Source organism: Equus caballus, chromosome 16, assembly GCF_041296265.1.
Source record: "Equus caballus isolate H_3958 breed thoroughbred chromosome 16, TB-T2T, whole genome shotgun sequence".
Taxonomy (NCBI): Eukaryota; Metazoa; Chordata; class Mammalia; order Perissodactyla; family Equidae; genus Equus; species Equus caballus.
In genome coordinates, this window is record NC_091699.1 from 64,670,191 (window position 1) to 64,696,269 (window position 26,079).

General features: G+C 43.5%; 1 protein-coding gene across 6 annotated transcripts in view; it reads right to left on the reverse strand.

The window, feature by feature from the left end:
- Positions 1 to 8,665: 8,665 nt before the first annotated feature.
- TGFBR2 (transforming growth factor beta receptor 2) overlaps positions 8,666 to 26,079 on the reverse strand; it is a 109,734-nt gene continuing 92,320 nt past the window's right edge. For all 6 annotated transcript variants that reach the window (XM_005600871.4, XM_023619733.2, XM_070236841.1 and 3 more), the window contains 2 exon segments: positions 14,229 to 14,356; positions 8,666 to 11,345 (listed from right to left, as the gene is read on the reverse strand). In XM_005600871.4, coding sequence (XP_005600928.3) covers positions 11,166 to 11,345; positions 14,229 to 14,356 — 308 coding nt within the window. In that variant the 3' untranslated portion in view covers positions 8,666 to 11,165.

Genomic DNA, 26,079 nt, shown 5'->3' on the forward strand with positions numbered 1-26,079 from the left:
CTTTTCTTCTTTCAATCCTACCCTGAAATCATCACGCCCCACTAGATCACGCCTCATGATCTAGCCTGAATGGCATTAGAGAAAATATCATGAATAAGAAACCTACTGGTTCATATGTCCCAAACCCTATCCAAAACCTCTGGATTCAGATAGATTTAGAAATTCAGATTCTTTGGGGGATTTTTAGAAAGATAATAAGATAAACATTATGTGACACCCTAAAGTGCAGTATAGGTGACACTCCCATAATCAAACACATTAATATTTCTGCCATACAACATAAATATTCACCCTAAATGGGATGAATAATGACTGTAAGTTGCCTCACATCAGGTTTAGAAACCAAATAAGATAGGAAATTTATTTAGAGTTTTCAGAGATTTTATATTTGAAACAAAAAATAAGGGATTATGGACCTGTATTATCTCATCTCAACAATAAATGCTACGTCTGCCATTTTGTTCTCTTTTCCATATTTCTTCAGTGTTGTCAGCCAAGAAAGAGGCTGTTCTCCCATCAGGCCCAAGAGATTTAGAAAGTGGTCGAACATAGACTTGAAAAAACTATCAGATGGAAGTGTAATTCCCTTGATTATACTGGAGGATATGCAATGCATATAAATAAGCCTGATGTATTCTTTTGTGGCAGGATGTGAACATTCACTCTTATTATGGAAAAATAATCAATTGGTTCTTCTTCCTTTTCTTTGAAGCACTAGGAAGATGGAATGCAAATATTTCCTTCTCCAGGGAAGGTTTGAAAATTAAGTGAACTAGTTATTTGGTTGCTAATGATTCAGGCTCCAAGTTGATAGGCTATCAAACTCTGTTGAAGAAAGGGTAGGAGCAGAGCCTGGGCAAAGGAAATGATGGAGGATAGAGAAGCCTTAGGATCTGAAGGAGTGACGATTGTGTTGACTTCTGGAGCAGAGAACCCCTGCCTATTGCTCCCAGACATGGACCTGAGGGTACAGTGGGTTTTAAGGGTATAGCCCAGGGCACACCAGGATGCAAATCTAGATGTGTGGCGCTCAGATTCTCTCAAAAATAACACTAAGTCCCTAGCAAGGCAAGGAACTAGAGGAGAGGCAAACCTGAACAAACCCAGCAAATGGGATAAGCGAATCGTGCTTCACTGATAACTGAGAACCAGAATTCCCCACCCCCTTGCTCCTGTTCTCACGGTGTGAGACCTGGGCCAATGGTAAAACTTCGGGAGTTAGTGGGGAAGGTAGTCCCCCAAATAAGGGCTGAATTTCCCACCAGGCCAGCAGGATAGAAGTTTAGAATCAAAGTTAAGTAGACTTATAGAAAAATAAGAAATATGACATTTCTTGCACACCTGAGTTTGTAATCTGAGGTTAAAAACCACTATAATTTAATTAGAATATTAAATTTTACTGCCATATAGTATGTTTAGTTATAATGGCAACTGATGCTTCTTAAAAACAAGATGCCAGAATGCCTTTCTGGCTTGTTTAATTCTGAGAAAAAGATTCTAAAAAGGTGAACTGATGAGTTCATCACACTCACACACAGACACACAAGTACCACACATAAACACACATATTAAACAACTCTAAAAACATATATAAAGAATAGGAAGGTTATTGAAAATGAACCTTTTCTCTGTTTCTTTCCTAATTTTATGTAACACAGTTATTTTATAGTAAAAAAGAAGGGAAATGTCATATAAATATTGATGTGGGTAAATTAGAATAATTAAAGGAAAGTACTCAATAGACTTTAAGTACTAGAGAAGCCTTAGAGATAATGTAGTCCCATTTTACAGATAAGAGACTGAGACCCACATACTGTAAGGTACCTGTGGTGGTTTTAAAGCATTGCCCCAAAATTCTTTGTCCCTCCTTCCATTGCGAGGTGGGAGACCGCATCCCCTTGCTTTGAATTTGAGTGACTTGCAATTGCTTGGTTCAGTAGAGTATGGGAGAAATGATCTTATATGACTTCCAAGATGATGTCATAAATGTCCATGCAGTTTCTGCCTGGTTCTCTTGTGATGCTCACCCTAAAGGAAGCCAGCTGCTGTGTAAGAACTCTATTGCCCTGACACTGCCAGCTGGACAGGCCACGTGGAGGTGTTCTAGATATCACCCCAACTGAGCTCCCAGCAGACAATCAGCATTAACTGCCAGAGTGAGGCATCTTGGACATCCAGCCCAGCTGAACCATCATGATTCTAACCCAAGTAGATATCTGAATTCAACAGCAGAAGAGACCCTAAGTGAGACTGTCCAGCCCAAGCCCTTCCTAAATTTTTGACCCACAAAATTCGAGCAAAGTAAAATGGTTGCTATAAGCCACTATATCTTATAGTCATTTGTTATGCTAGAATAATGATAACTAGAATACTCAAGGTCATAGAGGTAAGGGACTTAGTAACAGGATATTAGGCCAGAACTCATCTTCCCATTCTCACATTTCTTATAGTCCAAAGGAATGAGATGGGGCATGGGAACAAGACATATACATATTTTCACATAGCCATAGTTTGTTTCTAAGTTTGGCCCTGGCGTGAAATTTCATAATATTGTTTGAGCATGAATTGCTCCCTGCGTTTTGTCAGGGGCTGTTAAACACAAGGTGGTTTCAAAGGAGGCTACAGTGGGTGGAAATTTTGCCAACTCTTTCTCATTTCTACATTCTTGGAAAGAAAAGTCATAGCTGCTCAAAAAATGATAGATGTGCAAAAAGCATGTGAAATCATTGAGATAAATCCTAATCCTTAAGTGACATTTTAATTATTGCACAATGTAAACATATCATTTTTGTTGCTGTTGTTAAGAGAGACAATGAAACCAAATAAAATTTGTGAAGTGGTTGGATTTTTATCTTTGGGAATCCCTGAAGTGAACAAGGGAGAGAGTCTTGGGCTTGGAACCTTTTCACCTTGGAAGAATTCATACCAGTGAATTGACTGAAGCTCTGTAGTGAGTTGAATGACAGTCCTCAAAAAGAGGTGTCCATATCCTAACCCCCAGAACCTGTGACCGTGACCTTATTTGGAAAAAGGGTCTTTGCAAATGTAATTAAGTCAAAGACCTTGAGACGAGCTCATCCTGCATTATCCAGGTGGGCGCTAACTCAAATGATAAACATCACTAGGAGGCACACGGAGAAGAAGCGGGAAAGGCCATGTGAAGATGGAGGCAGAGACTGGAGCGGTGTGACCGCAAGCCAGGGAACACCTGGAGGCCACGGTGGCCGAAGGAGTCAAGCTCTAGATTATCTAGTCCTGATTATTCCCTAGAGCCTTTAGAGGCAACAAGGCTTTGCTGACACCTTGATTTTGAATTTCTAGACTCCAGTACTGCGAGAGAAAAAAATTTCTGTTGGTTAAACCGCCAAGATTGCGGTAATTTGTTGTAGCGGTCCTCGGAAACTAATACACGGTCCTTGAGAGAGTTGTGAGAGAATTGAAGGAGCAAGGCCATCCTGTCAGGGGAGCAATGGTGGCTGGAGCACTACATCCATACGGGCAGATGTGGGACAGCAGGCAGGTTCTGACTAGGAACTTCTCTGCAAAAACCAGGCTGTTTCACTCCCGTAAGCATTACCAGCAGGTACATCCCCATCACACTGTTTCTTGTATCTGTCTGTCTCCTCAGCTGGACTGTGGACTTCTAAAGGCCAAGAGCTTTCATTTCGTCCTTCAGCAAAAATTATTGAACAATCATTATGCGCTCCTCTCTGTGCCAGCTGCTAGGATAGGATGCTGGGTGACACACAGTTCTTGCTTTCAAGATGAAGCAGACACTGGGTGGTACACCACCTTGCATTCAAGTGATATCTGTTGGGTGAAGGAAATAAACATGGACAAAACAGCTTGGAGGAGTGGATGGTTTTGCACTGAGAGAGACCTGGGTTCAGAGTGTGTAAACTTGCATAAGATACTTATCTCAATTTCCTTAAGTGCAAAATGGAGAAAATAATACCAATCTCATAGGGTTGCTAAGGGGATTGACATCACACACAGTTGGCTGTTCATATCCTCGGGTTCTGTGTCACAGGTTCTGTATCCACAGATTCAATCAACTGTGGATTGAAAGGCCTATGATGGTTGCATCTGTGTTGAATATGTACAGACTTTTTTTCTTGTCATTATTCCCCAAACAATACAGTATAACAACTATTTACACAGCATTTGCGTTATATTTGGTTTTACAAGTAATCTAGAGATAATTTAAAGTGTAAAGGAGGATGTGCTTAGGTTATATGCAAATACTATTCCATTTTATATATGGAACTTGAGCATCTGTGGATTTTGGTATCCACGGGGGTCCTGGAACCAATCCCTCGTGGATAGTGAGGGACGACATGATGGTATATATATATATATATATAAAATGTTATTAATAAATGAGGATCCAGCAAAGTTTCAGTGTACATATCTATGTCCCCAAAAAAGGCAATAAATTTTATCTTACATTAGTAATATTTTTCAATAACACTTTTCCCATGTGTTTTCACTTTTCACCTTATGTGATTTTTCTTCAGCTTTCTGATGTGGGCAGGACAGGGAAGTGTCTCAGATGAGGTAAGAGCCCGAAGTCATGGGAGAATGAACAGGTGATGGATGGTGGAGCAAGACCGAAACCCAACCTTCCTGTGTCACACGGCCCTGCGGGCACAGCACAGCCATGCCTGGCGCCCTGGGTGAAACAGCCCCTCACGGAAAGGGGCGGTTTGCTCACAGTTACAGATAAACGTGGCTCATCCTCCCCAAGAGTCCATTTTACCCAAAGATTTTGGTATCAATATGTCTTTAAAATAGCAGAAAAATACAGCTTTATTTTAGGGTAGAATACAAAAACTTAATAATAACCAATGCTTAGGTGCACCAGCCTCTATTCTTTTTCTTTTTGAGGAGAGCTAACATCTGCTGCCAATCCTCCTCTTTTTGCTGAGGAAGGCTGGCTCTGAGCTAATATCCGTGCCCATCTTCCTCTACTTTTATATGTGGGATGCCTGCCACAGCATGGCTTGCCAAGCGGTGCCATGTCTGCACCCAGGATCCAAACCCGCGAACCCTGGGCCGCTGAAGTGGAACGTGCGCACTTAACCGCTGAGCCACCAGACTGGCCCTGACCAGCCTCTATTCTAACCAATTTTAAAATAATAGCTCTATTCTTACAGTAGTTCTTACCACTCTCCTAGGTAGGTCCTATCATTTCTTCCATTTTACACATTAACAAACCAAAAGAATAAAATGCTTAAAAGGATTGAAGAAAATCCTACAGCAAGTCAGTGACAGAGCTGGGATTTGAACCAAGGGGGTCTAGCTCCAGAGGTCCAATTTAAATGATTTTGTTACGGATATTTAGACAAAACAGGAAATTTCAAAGGCATGTTCTCTTTTTTGGTGATCCTACTGCACCAGGGCTATAGCAGCTCCCTTCTACCATTGCAGGTGTGGGTGGAGAGAAGTCTTTGAGGACAATTTCAGAAGCACTGTGCTGTGCAGGTTGCATGCAGAAATGATCTTTAAGGATCATTTGTGTGTGTGTGTGTGTGTGTGCGCGCGCGCGCACAGTGTGTGAAATTTTAGCTTAATTAGAATAGGAAGACTATTAACAAGTTATTTTTAAATGCACCAAAGATCAGGAGATGTATTAGAATTAAATTGCACTGTGTGAGGCTGATTGGCAGGCCACGTAATGTGGGAAAGTTCACAATCTTGTCTTCACCAGCACAGTTTGCAAAGCCATGGCCCCAAACCTGTAGTCTACAGCTGTAATTATTCAAGTAAAAAAAAAAAAAAACTAATTGGAAATGTGATATGTAATGATTAGGCAGCCTATTTCAGGAGGAAAATGAACAAAATGAGCAGATGTCTACTGCAGTGACTTTTGTGAAAAAAGATGAGCACGCTTGTTTAAGTGAAAAGTTCTCTGTCACCTAGGGAAGGAATTTCCCTCAGGACTGGACTATTAGCATGTCATTTGCATAAAGAGCTTAAAACAAACACCACTGCCACAAAATAGAAAGTCCTGGGCACAAAGAGCGCCTGCATTCAAGAGCTGCCGCCTGGCGGAAGGGACTGCGTCCCCGCTGAGGGCACTTGGAGACATTGCCAAGTGGGAAGGCTCGCGACCTTGCAGTAGCGAGAACTGAAATAACCCGGGCAAAACAGAGCCTGCAAGGGGGAGTCAGAAGACCTTGGCTCCTGTTTTGGCTGAAGTTCTTGGGCTGAAGCCCAGAGTCCATGTGCCTTTGAGGAATGACTTTTCTCTCCCTGGGCCTCCTGATGGCCAACCCCTGCCCTTCCAATGCAAACAGCATCTTCCTTCTCTGTATTTTAGGCTACCGAATCAGACCCCTGAGCATTCCAGAGGCTCACCTGGGTTTCTAACTCTGGCTTCATCTTGTGTTCAACGTGGGAGTGTGGGCTCTAGGGTCTGACTGCTTCAGTTCAAATCCTGGCCTAAAGATGGCTAACAGTGGGACTCAGTAATACCTCGCTCTCTGCCTCAGTTAAGATGACCTCATAGGTTTGTGGTGAAGATTAAAGCAGATAAAGAAGATAACACACAGAGAATAGTGTTTGGTGCTTCCCCAGCAAGCGCTGAATAAAGGTTAGTGATTCGTATGCATTTGCTTCCTGGAGTGGAGCACACTCACTTCAACCATTCATATTCATGTGTCCCCTAGTCACCAAAAATAAGTTCCATCATCTACTTAATGCATTTTAAAAATCAATTCAAGGTTTTGAACTGAGCTATATTTCAAGCAATAATATTTCTGGAAGCCCAGGCTTAATGTGCTTATTTTTTCTAATACATGTTAAAATAAAAACAGACTCATTAAAATAATGTTTTAAAGGTTGGCACAATCTGAAATCATCTGAAGTACCAGTGTACATTTCACACATTAGGCAACACTGTCCACACTTATCCATCCATTCATTTTTCAATCGTTCTCTCAGCAAGAATTTAGACAACACATCGTGTTAGTGGAGAGCAAGTTGGGCAACAGAGATGAAAAAGCATCTTCCTTGCCCCCACTGAGACCCAGAGGAGAGTGAGAACACTGATCATGCTGTGTGGATGGAGTAGTGGAACATTTCATCATGGAGTGTCTCTTTTATCCCACGGGGTAGGCCAATTTCCTCAGGAGACAATATGAAGTAAAGAACCAACCATTATTCTAACTTATTGCAAATTCTATTTCCAGGACAACTTGGCTTTGCACCCAATTCTACCTCTGTGAGACCTTAGCCTTCTTACTTGAGTTCTCTGAACATTTCTCATCTGTAAAATGGGCACACGGAACTAGTGGAGGATTAAATCTGATGACACAGCAGGTACTCAGTGAATGAGAGTTTTCAGATTATTAATACTCACACAGGACAGAAAATTTCCTGTTCTATAGGCCTGTAGTATGTGCCCCGTTCTCCTATGTGTTGTAAATGCTCCCTAGAATTTGCCTCAAAATCTGCCTCTTTGCAAAAGCAGTCCTTGGCATACTAAACCAACTTAATATTGGCCAGTATGTATTGAAGGCTTTCCAAGTTCAAGACGTACCTCCAAAAGCCTTGCGTGTATTCTTTATCACAATGGTATCTTGTATAGGATGAGGTCAGTAAAATCCCATTTTACAGAAAATTAAACTGAGGTATGGAGAGGTTAAGTATTTGCCCAGGTCACATAGCAAGTAAGTGGGGGGCAGGTAACCACTAAAATTAGTAATCGCTAAAATTGCCAACCTACTAGTTAAGAGAGGACTAAAGCTAATTCTCAACTGAGGGTGATTTTTGTCCCCCAGGAGACATCGGTATTGGTGGCGACCTTTTCAATTGTCAGAGCTGTGGGGTGGGTGCTATTGGTAGCTAGTGGGTAGAGGCCAGGGATGCCACTACACAGCTTACAATGCACAGGACAGGCCCACTCCCCAAAGAATTATCCAACCAAAATGTCAATAATGCCAAGGTTTTGAAACCCTGATGTCAGTGCTACTATGTAACTATTTACAACCTTCACTCTTTAGAACCCAGTTGATAACTCAGAAGCAGCCACAGAATCTCTCAGATTCCAAAACAGGCAGCTCAAAGTTCAGGCAGAAAATGGCATATACTTTGTCACAAGAAGGCCTTCAAGAAATGACCTGGAGCCAACTGCCAAAGGCACGTTCATCTGTTGAGGCAGGTAAGCCAATCAGAAGCCCCAAGGGGGATGCTGTGGCTGACTAGAGAGGAAAAAGGAGGAGGCATGACAGCTGGCAGGAGTTGAAAAGATAGTGAACAGCCTGCTACTGTGAGGAAAGGAGAAAAGAGAAGAAACATATGCTCTTAGCAGCAGCCTTGGCTGAGCCAAGCCCTGGAAGAAGCGCTCATGGGGATGAGGGCAGCTCCTGGGAGTGTGGAGAGACTGAGATGGTGGCCGGGAGACGGAGGAGGACACCACGTCAGGGCCCTGGGATAAAGGGCAGGCCACCAACAGCACCTGCTATATCGCATGTTATTGAACTTCTCCAATGATTGCTTTTTTTTAAAAAAAAAAAAGGACCTGAAACTGTCATTGACAAAGACAGTGAATATGGAAAAGTTGGAGAGGATTTGTCTTGTGACTTTTTCTGCATAAACTGCAAAACAACCAAGTGAGGTCAATAGGCTTAGCTACTATGAACAGGAACAGGAGACAGGAAGCTGACCTGAGTATTTTTGCTTTATTCAATCTAATAAACATTTTATTTATATAAAAGACAAACGATGCATAGAATGAAAATTAGTGCTTGAGACATTTGATATAAAAAGAGTATATAGCATTCACATTCCTATTTTAATACATGAGTACTGCGGAAGTGTTCCATAAAAGAATAAAACTTTCCCTTTATGTATAGTAGTAAAAAAAAGTCAGTATTTTTAGGAACTACAGAATGTTATTCCTTGGTCTTTTTCTTGAATAAGAAAAAACAAAAACAAAACAAGCCACAGTATCATCTGACACAACATTCCAGTTTATACTGATGATGACCCATGAGTGATAAAGCTCTTTTGAATCTTGGAAGATCCCATTAATGGACCAGTATTCTAGAAATTCACCACTAGAGGTCAATGAGCAACAGCTATTGGGATGGCATCAACGAGCCCTAAGGTGCACAGAATTTCTGGGCCCTTCCATGGTATTGCAGCCAAAATGTCCTTAAGTCCCTCAGCCCACTCCCACTGAGCAGGGCGCCTCAAAGTTACACCCAATCCTAAACGTCAGCATGTCTGCTTAACCCCAATGAGATGAGGCCTTCCAAAATCCAAACACAGCTGATCTGCTCACTGCCAGTCCCTCTCTAATATTCCTATTTGGCTGAAAATAAGTAGCTTCCAAAACATTTTTTAAAAAGAGATTATTTGCAGCATTAACACTTGTTTGTGGATTAACAAGTTTCCTATGGAGTATTAAAGCTCATTCTTTGTTTTTGTCCATGTGGACACAGATTTCCTAATTGCAAATGGGATTTGTGTCCCACATTCAAGTCCTCACTAGCAAATTCTGCAACGGCTGGGAAGGCTGGTATGATGGAGAGACCAGTAACCGTTATGAAAGCTTCTTGGAGTAAAGGGCTCCCTTCCCCAGTGCAGAGGGGAAAGCTCTTAATATACAAGCAAAAGAGACTTGAGTTAACTGGGACCATTTAGAGGAGGTCCCTTACAGGCCAAATTCAAATCTTAACGGGTAGAGGGAGGGAATCAAAATCATATGTAGCCGGAGAATGACTGATTGAATGCACATTTCTTACAAGGGACCCTGGTTAGGGGTATGTGGAATTCCCAGACTGGGCTGGAGGTGGGCAGAAAATGCAAATGTTTACAGTGAGAAGTGAAGCAGCTTTGTCAAAGTGTCCACACCTTCATTTTGTGAATGATGCAGACCGGGGAGAAGTGGAAACCATCTGCTATCTATTCTCACTTGGGGATCCAGATTTTTTTTTGCAAAACCTCCAAATATTTAAAAAGTGGCTCAATTTTGTGAAACGCTGTGCTGGCCAAGCAACATACAGGTTCAGAGTGCCCGAGGAAACAGTCCTGACCGTGGCAGTGTTGTGCAGCTGTTGTACAGCTCCTTTCCACCAGGCCAAAATATACTTGAGCGCTCAGGAGCCCAGAAGGATAGAACCTACTGGTGTTTGCATAGAAAGCTAGAGACTCAAACCAAACATGAGGAAAAATTAAACACCATGAGCCCCAGAAGGGAAATTTGCTCCCTTTTAGGAAAAGAAGAAGGGCTGGGAGTGGAGAACAGTAACATAGATGTGGGGAGAAATTCTTTTTTAAAAAAAGGACAATCTCTTATTAGTAGAAGGTGTGGCAATTTCATGGGTGGGGAAGTTTGTCCTTCTGATTTTTCTGCAGCCTGTGAAGGTAAAAAATGAGGCTCAAAACTTTTAAGCTATTAGAGATAGGATGGAGTTTCTGAGATAGCTGAGGAAGATGGGTCACAAACCAATGATGAGGCTTGAAGCTCAAGAGAAAAGTCCAGGAGAAACAATGGCACACAGGAACCCCAGGATCTGGTCCCCAGACAGTGCGACTATAATTAGCTCCGTGGCCAGAAGAGGATCCACGTGCATGGAATTATCATTTTGCAAAACTGAGTGCAAGGTGACCATAGCAGGCTCTGAGGCACGGAGCCTCCCTCCCAATGCTAAGTCCTCCATCGTGTAGTCAGAGAACCATCACACGGGTGATTGTCAAGCGCTAATGCCAGCATGGATCCCTTCCCTCTGCACTTGGCTCTGGAGCTCTCCAATCAAACCAACTTCCTGGGAATATTTGATCTTTCTCTTTGTCTCTTTCCAGAGTATGGCTGTATATATAGATATAGACATATATAGATATATATAAAACATAGCTATTCCATATTTATATACAAGCATTAATAAAGTGCAAATGTTATTGGCTATTGTAAAAATCAATCTCATTTCCTGAGGAAGTGCTAACACAGCTTATCCTATGACAACGTCAAAGGCATAGAATGCTTCATGTCACCCACTCCCTGCTGCTGCTCTTTCTGCTCAGCCCCACAGCTTACAGGGAGGGGAGTGACCCCCTGGTTTTCCAGGAAGCATCGTTCAGGGGCAGCTTCCTGCTGCCTCTGTACTTTGGCAACAGGGGCAGCCTCTTTGGACTTGGCCCGGCCTGCCCCGGAAGAGCTATTTGGTAGTGTTCAGCGAGCCGTCTTCGGGAATCTTCTCCTCGGAGCAGCTCCTCCCCGAGAGTCTGTCCATGTGCTCCAGCTCGCTGAAGCGTTCTGCCACGCACTGGGCCGTGAGACGGGCCTCCGGGTCGTGGTCCCAGCACTCGGTCAGAGTCTCACACACCATCTGGATGCCCTGCAGGGGGAGAGAAGGCCATAGGGACTCTGAGTTGGTGGGTTGGTGGGCTCTACGAAGGGCAAAGTAGCCTGCTGACCTAGCTGCCGCAGTGCAGGCCAGGTGCGAAAGAGGCTGTGCACTGACTGTGTTCTGACCGGGTGCTCCCTGTATGAGGCCCGCCAGTTGCATGTGGAAAGCAGGGGCTGTGCAGGTGGCTGTGCATGTCCTGGAAACCAGCTGTACCTATTCGCTCTGGTGCCATTTGATCACAGTAAGTCGTGAAATGGAGAGACAGCACAAGGACCCTCCAGTAGGCTTCTGGGGCACAGTAGCATTCCCAATACCTGAAAATTTCCATGAAGTGGCCCCTAACACCGTTTCACACCTTTCTTTTCTTTTCTTTTTTTCTTTAGAGCAGTTCTAGGCTTTATTATTTAGGGAAGTTTTAGGTTAATAGCAAAATTGAGCGGAAAGTACAGAGGGTTTCCATAGCCCTCTCCCCCCACACGCAACCTCCCCCACCATCAACATCTTGCATCTGTGTGGGACATTTGTTAAAATCAGCGAACCAGCATTGACACAGTATTATCAACCAAAGTCTACAGTTCACATAAGGGCACACACTATGGGTTTGGACAAATGTATAATGACATGGATCCACCATTATAGCATCCCACAGAAGAAGCTCACTGCCCTAAACCATCCTCTGCGCTCCACCAGTCACCCCTCCTTCCTTGCCTCCTGAGCCTCTGACAACCAACCACAGATCTTTTTACTGTCTCTGTGGTTTTGCCTTTTCCAGAGTGTCCTATAGTTGGAATCATATACACATTTTTATTTAAACAGGGCTGAATACCCCAGGCAGAGTGAAATCCAGGCATTAGTCTGATTTCACTTTGTAAAGTCCACATGTTTTGGGGAGTAATTCAGTAGCCGCCTCCAACAGTTGCCAAAGATGCCCTCTGTTTCTCCCCCCTCCTCTCCAGCAACAGCAGACTGGACCCTATGAAACAGCTGTCTTTGTAGGTCAGAAGTGCTTAACTCTAGACCGTTTCAGAGGGTTCACCCTAGGCCCACAAAGGCCGCATTCAAAAGGCCCATCCAGGGGATGCTGCCCAGTATGGTGGCAAGGGTCTTCTCTCACAGCCTTAATTTTTATTTTCCATTGCAAATATTTTTGTTATCATCTCAAGCCCCTTTTGGAAATAAAGCAGGCAGGGCTTAAATAGAAAGTCCAATAGGCGGTAACAGAGTGTGCTCCTGCTCATTAGAGGCTCCACATCGTCACTGGGGATCCCTCACACCGGCGGCCCAGGTGGGATGGATAAAGCCCAATGCGTCTCCAGAGCCAGCACTTACCCTGTCCACCATCTCACACCAACAACTTTCCCAACACACCTAGGAGCCTCTGCCTCCGTTCCCGCCCTGAGACTGAGTTTATGATGTTGAATTAATTGTATAATTCACCTAATTGACGGTATTGATTGATGGTCCTGTTAAGAGTGGGGTGTTATTGTTGGTACACAAGTAACATTTATTTTATTCTGGCACTGTAATTACAGGCAGTAAATTAAATTAAATATTAAGCATTAACTTGAAATCAATAGGGCAACAAATCTCATTAAGAGAAAAAATGTATTATGCAAATTCTTTCCAGAATTTTATCATCATGAATAATGGCTTCATTACAAGAATGCTACAATGGAGGCGGCAACAGAGTTTGAAAGAAATAACACTAGTGCTTCTGATTTCAGAGTTGACGCAAAACAGTCTTGCATTTTCAGAGTCAACAAGGCTTTGCCCGAAACCCTGGGGAAGCGCCGAACTACGGCAGCCTGGTTCATGCTCTGCCCCGACTTCGTCAGGGTCTGTCTGCTGATGTGGCTGCAGGCCAGGACTGGCACAGACTGGGCTTCCTGCTCCATCTGTCTTCCCGATTGCGCCTGATTTGTTGTTTCTGTTTCTTATCTGAATTTGCCTTGCCCTTAGGAAAACCTCGGACTTAGCCCCAGCCTTCACTGGATAAGGGAATTCATCCAAAGGAGGCAATGAAAGGTTCTACTCAGCAGAAAGAACAGTTTGGCCAGTGAGATAGGGGTACCCCGTTCCCTCTCATTCTTCATTCCAGATCTTTCCTGGGTATCTCAGACAGACCTCTCCCTGTCATAAACTATCACTTTCTTCTTTTCCTCTGACCATTGCCTGCAAAAAAATGCCCCCAAACAAAGAATTTGGACAGGTTTCCCTCTAAGTCCAGAACCACTGCCCTGCTCTGGATGGCCTTAGCTATCATTTCTTGAAAAGAAAAAATAAGAAGCCATTAGGATGTTCTCAAAAGACAGATTTCCTGTTTGGCCACTTGCATGTTTCTATTCCACTTTGCTTTCTTTCATTTCAGAGTGGGGAGCTAGGCTCCTCTCTCCCAGCTCTGTGTGCACAGCCTGCAAAGGCCTGTACGTGACCCTGAGCACACGGCAGTCGCCTCTCAGTCCAGCTGGCTGACAAACTCTGCTTATTTCTCACTCTGCTAACTATTTCCTTCCAGAGCTGAAGATTCCCAGAAGAAAACATTTGGAACCAGAAGGGAAGAAAACATAAACTCCCTATGTAAAGGCTTGAGAGTGAGTGGCCGAGGCTGCAAACAGAATTTTAACCCCGAACCAAAGGGCTTGGATAGTGTGACAAATGCCTTTCAAATGATTATTTGCAAGCCCTCTTTGAACGCTGTATCTACCTACTTGTTGGAACTTACCATAACAGGGTCACCCCACTTCACTGGAATCTTCTTTATAAACAAAACCTAACAGCATCAGATTGAAGCCCAAGATTCCAGAATTGTCTCCTACCTAAGAGGTTACCTCAGAAGAATCTTATTCACCCCTCAAAAGAGTCACTCCTTACCTGGTGGTTGAGCCAGGAGCTGGGAATTTCTGGTCGTCCTCGATCTCTCAAGACATTGTCCTTCATGCTTTCGACACAGGGATGCTCCCGCACCTTGGAACCAAATGGAGGCTCATAATCTTTCACTTCTGTTAAGAAAGCAGGCAAACACAAGGCCATTGAGAAGGGTGTGTACAGCCGGGACAAATAAGCACGTTGAGATGTCTGGCTGGGCAGCATGAAGCACTGAGAGTCAAGATATATCTGTGACTACTCTAATAGCAATTTTTAATAACAGTGGATTAAAATAAAGGAAAGAGTGGTTGTGGAAGGAGCTTGAGAAGCATCAACAAATGATTGTCGACTGCTTATTATACTCAAGGTGTTGCGCTAACAGCTGGGGACACAGTGGAGAACAAGACCAACAAGGTCACCGAGCTCACATTTTAACACAGGCATTCTCAATGGGGTGACATTGCCCCAAGGGGGCAAAATCAGTTCTTGGGAAGTGGAAAAATCTTACATATTACAATGGTCTGTGGCCCTACAAAAGTCCACAGTACATAAACAGACTTAACATGTGGTGTTAAAATTTCATGAGGGAATTCGGCCATAAAAAGGATTCAAATTTTGACACATACTGCAACATGGATGAATCTTGAAAACATTCTGGTAGAAATAAACCAGACACCAAAGGACAAATGTTGTATGATTCCACTTATATGAGGTTCCTAGAATAGGCTAATTCTAGACATAAAGACAGAAAGTAGAGTAGTGGTTTCCAGGGGCCTGGGGGAGGAGAGATGGACAGTTATTATTTAATGGGTACAGAGTTTCAGGTCGAGCAGATAAAAAATTTCTGGAAATGGATAACAGTGATGGTTGAACAAGATTGTGAATGTACTTAATGCTAGTTTAAAAATGATTAAAATGGGGAATTTTATGTTATGCATGTTTTACCACAAGGAAAAAAATTTAGGAGGAGTGGGGATTAAGAAAAAAATGTCTAAAAGCCTCCTTTCGAAAGCCATGATGAAAAAAGAGTTGAGAAATACTGTTTTAGTCGGATGACAGAAGAGACAGATTAGCAATAACATCAACAAACAAGATTTTAAAAGATAATGTTTCTTCAACGATACATGCTATGTATGGTGCTCCCTTCACTAGGCCTTCAGGTTTCAACTAAGGTCAATTTCTTTACAGAAACTTTCGTGAACATCCTCTAAGTTGTTCTCAGATGGGCTGAGCAAAGCTCTATTTAGCATGTATCACATTTTAATATAATCGCCTGTTTATCTGTCTCATCTAACTAGACTGTGAGCACTGGAGGGCAGGTTGAGAGCCCTCTTCTCATTCTTGTATTCCTAGCACCCAGGACAGGGCCTCCCATACAATAGGCTCTCAACAAATGCTTTGTTGAGTAACAAATGAATGAATGAATCTTAGATCCTGTCCAAAGTGGCAGCACATAAACTCTGGGTGAATATGAAAATAACACACTAATTTAAATGGGCAGACCGATGTACACATCAGTGCCACAGAGGACAATTTAAAAGACAGAAAACACTCCCAGTGCTAAAATACGTCTGAGCTGAAAGGGGAGAGTAGGTTGGATTCAACATTTTTCTCTAGAGTAGTAGAACCTTTGACTTTTAGTCTTAAAATCATCTTGTTTAATGAGTAAGACTTTCAATAATCTGCCCTTCCAGGCTAAGAACTATGAAAGCTTTCAAGGCAAAATGTCATTTTGAGAAGGGATGGCTTGTTCTCGTTAATTTATTTTTTCCCCCTTTCCCAGAACCCTACTTGCATATTTATCTTCTTCAGCCTTGCCCAAATAGAAGAGCTAGTGGGATATTTTTCTTTTTCCATAGTTTGAGATATAGGGAAATTTGGGAGGAAGGCCTCCCATCATATGGAGACAAGCACACACCATCCTTCTGTGTGTCCACATTTGCCTTCAAGGGCCCACAGCACTTAATCCGTACTGCTCTTGGAGAGAGATCTGAATTTTGATTTGCATAATATCCTTCTTTTTGTTTTCTGCTGTTCTCTTATCTTCTACCAGACAGTAAATTCCTAAGGCCCAAGGCAGAGGCTGTGTTTTGTGTCTTGCAGTTCCCTCCTTGGTGCCTAAAATTGTGCCTTACACATAGTAGGCATTCGATAATTATGAGCTGGGTTGAATTCAAGAAAAAGCAGAGCACCGAGAAGCAGAGCTGGTTCCCAGTAAGGGTTTACTCTGACCTAATTCTTCTCTTCTATAAAATAAAGGGGCTGAATTGAATGACCTCCATGTTGCCCTTCACAGTTACCTTGAAATCCAATCTAGTCAAATAATGGGACGCCCTCTTAGTGCCATGCCTGGAGATATGAATACTTATAATACAATGTAATAGATAGGATTTGTATATGATATAAATTGCTCCTTAGATAATGTATCAGTCCACTGACTCTCCACTTCCAACTGTTGTGGTGGCTGTAGCAGACGTGGTTGGCACCCTGCCTAGATGCCCCTTAGCAAGCCAGGAGCACAGACCCCAGCTCCGCAGGTGTTGAGTCCTAAGGGCTCATACCTTCACCCTTCTCTGGAGGATTGTCCTTGGCTGATGGGACTACCTGGCCTGGAGATTTCTGGAACATGACAGCCTCACCTCCAGGGGCAGCCTGTAGCTAAAGACAAATTAATGTGGGAGTTTTCACAGTCTAACCCTCTTGCCTCTGGGGGTGATAACTTTGGTGTAATTCATACTCCAGAGTTCCCTGTGCGATCAGGCTGAGGCTAGACATCTCCCAAAACTGCTGGTTTGCTGACCTCTTTCCCCTTCCTGTTTCTCTTACTCGCTTCTCCTGAGACCTTGTCCTTAATAAATCACTGTGCAGTGGCTGGCCCTGTGGCTGAGTTTGTGTGCTCTGCTTCAGCAGCCCAGGGTTACCAGTTCAGATCCTGGGTGCGGACCTACACACCACTCATCAAGCCATGCTGTGGCGGCATCCCACATAGAAGAGCTAGAATGACCTATAACTAGGATATGCAACTATGGGGAGGGGAAAAAAAAAGAGGAAGATTAGTAACAGATGTTAGTGCGAGGCCAATCTTCCTCACCAAAACTGCATAAAAAAAGAAAAAAAAATTGCTGTCATTTAAAAAAAAATAAATCACTCTGCAAAAATCTGTGTGTTGGATCCTATTTCTAGTAAAGCTGGCCTAAGACAGCTGCCAAAGAAGTGCTTTCTCCTTTCTCCCAGGTCTATGTCTCAGGTAAATGACGCCATTTGACCATGGTCACAAAGTCACCCTGAGGAAGCCTTGATGTGGCCTCTTCTCAAGAAACCGAAAGTACCAACCCATCAACAATTCCTGTAGCACAGCGAATGCAATGCTCACGAGGGGGAGGGGTGAGCACAATTGGGGGAGGAAGATGCCAGGATCAGAATCAACCCCAGGTGTCAATCTCATGGCTGAGATTCCTTGAGATCAAAGGAAATGTCTTTACAGTTGACGTGATAACCCAGGGCCAATTTATTTGGTTTCCAGTCCTAATCTTCAGAGTCACATAAACCACAGTGTTTACTTTTCTAAGTTCTGCATGGACCAAAGCAGGTTTCTGTGGGGTATGGGGAGAGGATGGCACTGGGCATCAGGTGTGGGAATGTATTCCACTTAATGAAAAACTAATGGATGTTCCTGTGGAAAAGAAGACAAATGCAACAGTTCTTTCCCAAAGCAAAGAGAATTTCAACCGGATTACTTCCTACTTTTCTTAAAACCTTGAGAAGTTGTGAGAGTCCGTATTATTCCCAGGGGAGACGAAGACTTCTTCCTCTCTTTGCCTTGTGGGAGAGTGTGTGGGGAAGGGGGTCAAAGAGAGCCTGAAAGGAGCTAGAGAGGGGATTGACTCCCTGAGCCGGACTAGAAGAGTATGAATCCATGAGCCTCCTGCCTCCTTCTGAGTTTAGAACAGACAAGTCTGGGCTGATCATTGAACTGGCATGCTCCAGTCCCTTCAGGCTAAAGTAGTCTTTCGTGTATGCATATTTTAAGCTGACCTTTCTTCAACTCCTGGGAAAAGTCACATTTATTTAATATATATTTTCCAAACTAGCTAAGTTTGCTTTTTGTCTTATATGTATTTTTACAATTGCTCTTTCTTTGCTCTTCTCCCTCACTTTGAACACTCTACTCCTACCCATTTTTTTTTTTTATCATGCCCTGTAATGTGTATAAAGGTGACCTAATGCTTGGCAGTGTGTGTCCATTTGTCTCAGTCACCAGCTTTGATATTTGATCGTGGCAATCAGGAAACCCACCCTCAGGCAGCGATGCCTTCTTGTCCCTTTTGTGGCTAAGGCAATGCCATTCTAGGAGCTTCCATTAGGACGCGGAGGATGACCACTGACACACATTATACTGCAGGCCCTTCCTTCCTGGCGGCCATTTCTTAACTGCTCCTCAGTTCTTCTCAGAGTCTCTCAGAATACCATGGATACTTAGGTTGACTCAGCTGAAGGGGATGGCCACAGACACCTGGACGGAAGCCTGAACCCTGGGCGAGGAGGTAAAAGGGCAGAAACCACTGCCAGCCAAGTGGACGCTGATAGTCCTTCCAAGGATGGAACCTCATGCACTGAAACCCAGACAGTACTGCAGAATCGAGCAGAGCCGGTGACGAGCAAAAAGTTGGTGGCTGGGACCTCTGCAACTCCAGCTTCCTTCCCCTGGTTTCAGGCATCTAGAGGCTGGGATGCTTAATCTACCTGGGCAAAATCGCTGGGTTCAAACTGCCTATCTTTTATCGTTATCTATTTATTTTTCATGTTGGTGCTTAAAATACTTTTACTTTAGGAAATGCATGCAATTAAACTATAAAATTACTAAACAAATGGATACAGAGAAAAGCAAATCTCTCCCCAACTCCTAACCCTAGTTCCTTTCACAAAAGTGGCTTAAGTTGAATAATTCAGTGGGATTTAAAGTGACTTAAATTTTTCCCTTGTTTATAAATGAGCACTTCTCAATCTATTTTTTATAAAAGACCTGTGGTTTTGCCCCAAATTCATTGGGGACTGAGGCTTTGGTAAAAGACTATATAAATGAATTACAAGAAAAATGAATCCCACTTCGGGGTCATGGCAACATCAAATGATGATTAAAGGTACTAAACACCTACTCTCAGTTTCTGTCCTCATCATATCGCAAATGTGAAACCGCCAGTTGGAGGACCAGCATGTTTCACAGCGCACACGTGGAGCAGCTTTCAATGTTTTGCAAGGAATATGAGCTGCATCTTGACAGAGGAAAGTAAGGAAGGTATTAAACATATTCTAAGGGTTTCAAATTAGTCAGACAGAGACTACCGAAGAAGAGCCTTCAAAGACAGAATCCAACACCTCACTTTACAGTTGAGAAAACTGATGCCAAAGAGTGCACTGGATTCCGGGAAGCGCCTTCAGAACTGCCTACTGTCTTACTGTCACTCTGATGAAATGGCTTTGCCTTTTTCGGAAGCTTTCATGCTTTCTTTTCTCTACCAAGCATTTCAGTGAGTTCTTTCTCTTCCAACTAGCATAAGCACAGCTGGGGCAGCCCCAAGTGGGAACACGTCTGTCACAAATGTGACAAATGTGTCTTTCCCTGTCTTGGCTAGGCTGTCCTGACCGTATGACCCTGAGACAGGGAACCTTATGGGACCTGTTGCATGACTATGGTTTCTAAACAAGCCATGCAAAAAAACACCGATTACAAAGGGCAGCACTCTCCTTAGCTACTATCAAACCCAAACACTTGTCCATTCTGAGTTTTTGGAGGTAGGGGGACTGGTGGGGGCGGAGGTGGGGAAAAACGAGACTGTCACATTTTACACCACAGGCACCAGACCAGGGCATGGCTGGCAAGAGAATGAATGCACTATTTTCTAGAGTTCCTCTTTACACATTTAATCAAATGGTACCCAGGCTCAGGCCTCCCTTCGGTTAAGAACTGCAGAGAAATCAAGTTCAGGGGTGAGTGGGGTTAGCTCAGAGAGTGCTCTACCTGGCTAACCTATAATAAGAACGATCTGTAAAAGAAATTTGGAAATGCCTCTAAGAAAAAAGGGCAAAGAGTTTAGAGAATAAGACTGAGTTTAGCACTTACAAAAAAGTGCTAGCAATACGCACCCTAAAGAGGAGTATTATTAACTGTGTTTGCCCTGGTGTCATCATAAACTAGATATGAGGACTTGCAAAAGAGATGTCAACACTTTGTGCCTCAGCTCTATGTCCACAAAATAAGAAAAATCACATGTGCCCTCTACTATTACTCAGGATTCTCCTGTAGGACTGCTGGCCACACAGCCCTCTGCACTCTCCCTTTCCATGCACGCTGGCCCAGCTCCAAGTGGGGCAGGCTGGGCATCTGGGGGGGAAGGCCTCTCCACCCTTGCCTCCGGAGCAGCCCTCAACCAGACAGATGAGAGTTGGAAGATAAGCACTCCACTTTCCTCGTGCATCAGAAGGTGGATGCTGAGGTGCGTGTGTGACGCTGCATCCAGGGCCCCCAGCAGGATTACGCTCCAGTCATCCAAGGGGTGACCCGCTTGATAACACACCACTTCCTGGCTTCCTTCCCTTTCCTGACTCAATTTTCTGTTCTCTGACTGGCATTTCCTGAGATTTCTCCCCAAAGAAACTACTTACACTCAAATTCTTGTTCCAGGGTCTGGGACACCCAGCCCAAAGCAGAAGCCCACGCAGCAGAATTATTATTATTATTTTTTTTTAACAAGCTTCTGTTTTGTTTTTTTTTTTTTTAAAGATTTTATTTTTTCCTTTTTCTCCCCAAAGCCCCCCGGTACATAGTTGTGTATTCTTCGTTGTGGGTTCTTCTAGTTGTGGCATGTGGGACGCTGCCTCAGCGTGGTCTGACGAGCAGTGCCATGTCCGCGCCCAGGATTCGAACTAACGAAACACTGGGCCGCCTGCAGCGGAGCGCGCGAACTTAACCACCCGGCCACGGGGCCAGCCCCGCAGCAGAATTATTTACTCACACCAAGTCCCTCTCTCACCCTCGGACTGCTTCCCATGCCAGGGGGCTGGAGGCCGAACACCTCAGGACCTCCCTGCGTGCCTCAGACATCTCCCCTAAGCAACTTCTTTATTTCACAGCTCGAGAACAACCTGCTCTCCATTCCAGCACCCCTCCCCCTGTTTTCCCCACAATATATTTAGTGATGAAGCCGCCCCCAGCTCCAGGGCCTTGCAGCTTCTTTCCATTTCTCTCAGAAGGCTCTCGGAAGGGACTATGCTTGCGTCTCCCTTCCCAGGTCAGCAACACTCAGAGGGCAAGTCTCTGGGACAGCAACAGTGTTCCTCTGAACGTCAGCATCTGGTACACAGCTGCTGTTTGGATTGTAACAGGCAGCAAAGCTGTTGACGGTTTTCCCTGAAGCCGTACTCCTGAGTTTTCAACTATCCGCCTTCCGAATTATCCTCCCCTGAAACGCAGGAAAACGAAGCGCTTCCATCCTAGCCTCTCTTCAGTGTTTCTCTCTCACGCTTCTTTTTCTATTTCTCTCCCTTTCTTTTCTTTTTGACTCATTTGTACTTTCTGTCTGTCTCACAGACGGCAGCCAGCTGACAATACACTCAGGAGCCATTCTTGGGCTTATGTTTCTCCTCTTGTTAAATCCTTGCTCGGTCGGCTGCTGTGCGTCAGCTTATATTCAAAGGCCTAAATGGCTAGGGGTTTGGAAGTCGTCTGCTTGTGGGCCCATTTTGGCTGGGGATGACGTGAGTATTGTGCCTGCTGTGCTCGCCAAAGGGAGCCTGAAAGGGACCAGCCTGGCCTGCGTCGGCCTCCCACACACCACACAAACATTTGCATGAACACCAAACAAGCCAAAAGCCCCACAGAGGGTTCTTTGTAAAAGAGAACCAGCCTCCGAGTTTGTCCTTGCTGAATGGAGATTTCATGACTTTTCCCTTTCTTCATAAAACAGGAACACACCAATCACCTCCTTCTATCTTGTTCTTCTTCAAACAACTCCGAGAGACCTGTTTTCTTGACTTTTCTCTTTATTCTTTCAGATGACTCAAGTGTCTGAAATAACACCCTCTGTCATTTTCTATGCCCTAACTTCGAGTTATTGTCTTTCTAAAATCGCCATATCTACCTCCTTCCCTCCACGTTGTATAATGTATCTATTTGTTCATTACCCGTCTTTCTAGAGTATTAGGTCTTCATTAGACTCCCTGTCCCTGAGGACAGAGACTTTTTTTCACTGCTGTATCCTTAGCATTTTGAATAACGCCTGCCACTCCATAGGTACTCAATAAATACTTATTGAGTGAATGAGTGAATGAATGAACGAATGTATCTTCAGAAAAATAAGGAAAAGGAAGTTATCTCAGACTTTAAGGCACTGAGTTTATGAACATGCCACAGAATTTCACAGCCTTTGGATTCTGTTGACAGAGATTTACCCAGAGGAGACAGGAAAGCCAATCAGTGGAAACCTTCAGAAGTGAGGCCATCACTGACTGCTCTTCAAGTGTGCGACTGTCTTGCCAGGTACTTCCTGAAAGGCTTCGAGTCAAAGGCCAGGATGCACAAAGTAGTACTGACCACTCCATCCATAATAATAATGATGCGTGTGGCTGCCATTTATTAAACATGTTCTCCATTGCTCAGGCCAGCACTGGACTAGGAAGGTTAGAGTCTGTGGGCTAGTGTCAGACAACAGGGCTTTGATTCCTGTCTCCACAACTTTCCCATCTCCTGAAGCCTCAGTTTTCTCATCTGTGAAATGGGGTTAATAATACTACAATAGTTTAAAGGGTGCTTAGTAGATCAAATGCGCTGACCCATGAGGCAAGTGCTCAAGTAAGGGTAGCTATTATTCCTTGGTGGCTTTCCTCATCTGGACCAAACCTACTTCTACCAGAAAGTCTTTCCCTTTTGACCACTCTGTTCAATTATGACAACCCATCCCTTGAGCTCTGACGTGGAATTTTGTACTAACAGAGCTGTACCAGGTGGCTAGAAGGGTGGTATTATCATGTTGGCATTTTTTCACCTGATAAGAGTGAGGCTTCTCCAGGTAATGCTGTATCTTTCTTGGGTTTCCCTGTGCTGTTCTGCTCAGAGGAGAGGCTGGCTGATAAGGAAGTAACTGAAGAGGACACTTCTGAGTCTTACCGACCCTTCGAGAGCTGACCTAACTCTCAGTCCTGATCCTTTGGTTGCATTCCCTTTAGCCGATGTCGGCATTCAGTCCCTTGTGCCCCCTGCCTTACCTTCCTGCAGCGCCAATCACAACTCCACCACATTTGCCTGTGTAATAGTCTATTTCAGTGTTCTAGTCCCACGAAATGGCGTGAGACAAAGCCTAGAGATGAGACCTACAGGAGGTTCCGAACAATGAATGCAGAATGAGAGCACTGGTTGGAGACGAGCCTAGAGAGGCAAGCAAGGGCCGGGCTTAGCTTCCATGTGGAGAGTCTGGTCTCAACCTTAAGAACAGAATGGAGTCACTCACAGGCAGGAAAGCTGGTATTTCACATTCTCCCCCAAGACTGCCCCTGCCTCATTCCATCAGATGTTCTGCTTCTCAGAATAAACTGAATGGAATGTTAGTTGACCTATGTTGTGAAATAAAATGTTGATCTACAATTCATCGTACTAAGGTAAGCATATTCCACATTTCCTTTTTAAAGTGAGACTGTCAATGAAGAACAGTACTTACATATGCTGTATTTCAAGTGGCAGAAAAGTTTAAGCTTAAGAAAAGCCCTTTTACGTCCTGCCTTGTTTCTTAGACCTTATACATTAAAGCCTAATGTCAACTAGAGGGAATTATTAGCTATTTTATTTGTAAGGCAAGAAATGCGTCTGTATATACAAATTTTTGAAAAGTAAAGGAGAAAAAATAAATGTCTGTTTCATCAGTAAACTACATGCTTCCTGAGAGCAAGCCCTTTCTATGTGTGTTTCTACAACAGCTAGGAGGGACCACATCTACCTTCAGGTTTTATGTACCTTTCTTTAAGTATAAAAGAAAAATCTGAAATTAAGACTAGGCTAAAAATCTGTCTTGAAGGTTTCCAAAACCTTTGCTTTTTTTCCAAAAGGAAAAACAATCAATGCTTTCTAAAAAAGGTAAAAGAAATGGCTTAATATGTGAGTTCACTTCACTTAATCGAGTCAAGGGCTTTCTGTTGGACCGAAGCAAGGACAGATAAATAAAACTGGCTTCTGCAGCCGAAGCGGAGATGGGAGAAACAGGGCTGTGGGCTTAGGATCAAACAAAATGAGAACCAGGATGGCCTCTTTCCGGTTCCCCAAAAGCCGTCTGTTCTTATCCTAAAGGTTATGAAAGGTTTCTTGAGACTAGCTGAACAAATGAGATCCTGTTCCTTCCTTGGGAAAACTTGTTTATACTGTATCTGTTTTTAGACCTCGTAAAAGTTGGTGAACTCAGTTCTTTGCCGTTAGCCCAAATTCTTCCACACTCAGCAAATATCAACAGGAAAGGGCTTCAGTCTTTGATAACAATGAGAGCAGGGAGCACACACAGGGCCTTAAGAAACCCACTGCACAGACGGAGGGAAAGACAAAGACACAACCTCCATCTCAAGCTGACAGAACAATGAGTTTGAAAGGACAGAAAAGATACCCAAATCTGGGTAAATTTATCCTGGCAATGACAACAGCATCATCTCTTACACAGCTCAGACTGGTCTCAGGATTCATTTGGGAAGTGTCAAAGCTTTTAAGCAGAAAATCATTCTCAGTGGCTGAAACTTTGGTTAAACCAATTTCACTGTGGAAGGAAAAACCAAGTTACTTTTGGAAATGCCGCAGGGGAAGAAATCTTAGGCAGGAAACCAGAAAACCATAGTATCAGCCAGATAGAAAGTGCTATCCCCATGCAGGGACCCAGGACATAGGCGAAGGTACAGCAAGGTTTGCAATGGGAGGCGATGACCTGGTGTCATCCTGGAGAGTCAGCTAAGATAGTTCTAAACAGGAGGAAGAATCAGAGCTAGCAAGAGCGCCAACCAAATCCAGCAAAATGTTGGGTAGTTTTGCCCAGTGGTCAAAGCTGTGGCAATCTGAGCAACAAAATAAATACTGATGATATCGGATACCCATAGAATAAAATAAATATCCACAACTCCATACTGAGATAAATACATAATTAAATGAATAAATAACAGGAGGTGGTGAGAGAAAGGGCAGATCTCCCTTACAGTAGAATATTTATTAATAAATGTAGAGGGAGAAGAAAGGAAATCACTTGTTAGGCAAACATTACAGTAATGATTGTTGCCAGCAAGAAGTACTGATGGATCCTAAAATTGGCAGGTAAAATTATAATGAGAAACAGGTGTAGTATCCTTACTAAACAGGTGTTTAGTATTTTTAGAAACAGGCCAAAGTACTTTCCCACAAGATATATGTTAATTACAAGTGGACAAAAACAGTATCTTTACAGGGGAGAAATCTGGCAAAAACTTAACTAAATGATCAAATTGAAGATCACCAATAATTGGGCACACTGACATCTTGTGACCCCAATATGAGGCACTGAGAAGGACACAACATCATGTCTGTGGTATTCTTGCCCAAAATGCACAATCTCAACGTAATGAGGAGAAAACATCAGAGAAACCCAAAGTGAGAGACTGTCTAAAAAATAACTAAATTCTTCACAAGTGTCAAGGTCATGAAAGACAAAGACAGCTTGAGGAACTGGCACAAGTTGAAGGAGACTAAGGAGGCATGGATGTTAAACGGAAGTAGGATCCGGGATTGGCTCCTGTTCAGAAAAGGACATTTCTGGGGACTTGGAAATTCGAGTAAGTTCTATAGACTAGTTATGAGTATTGT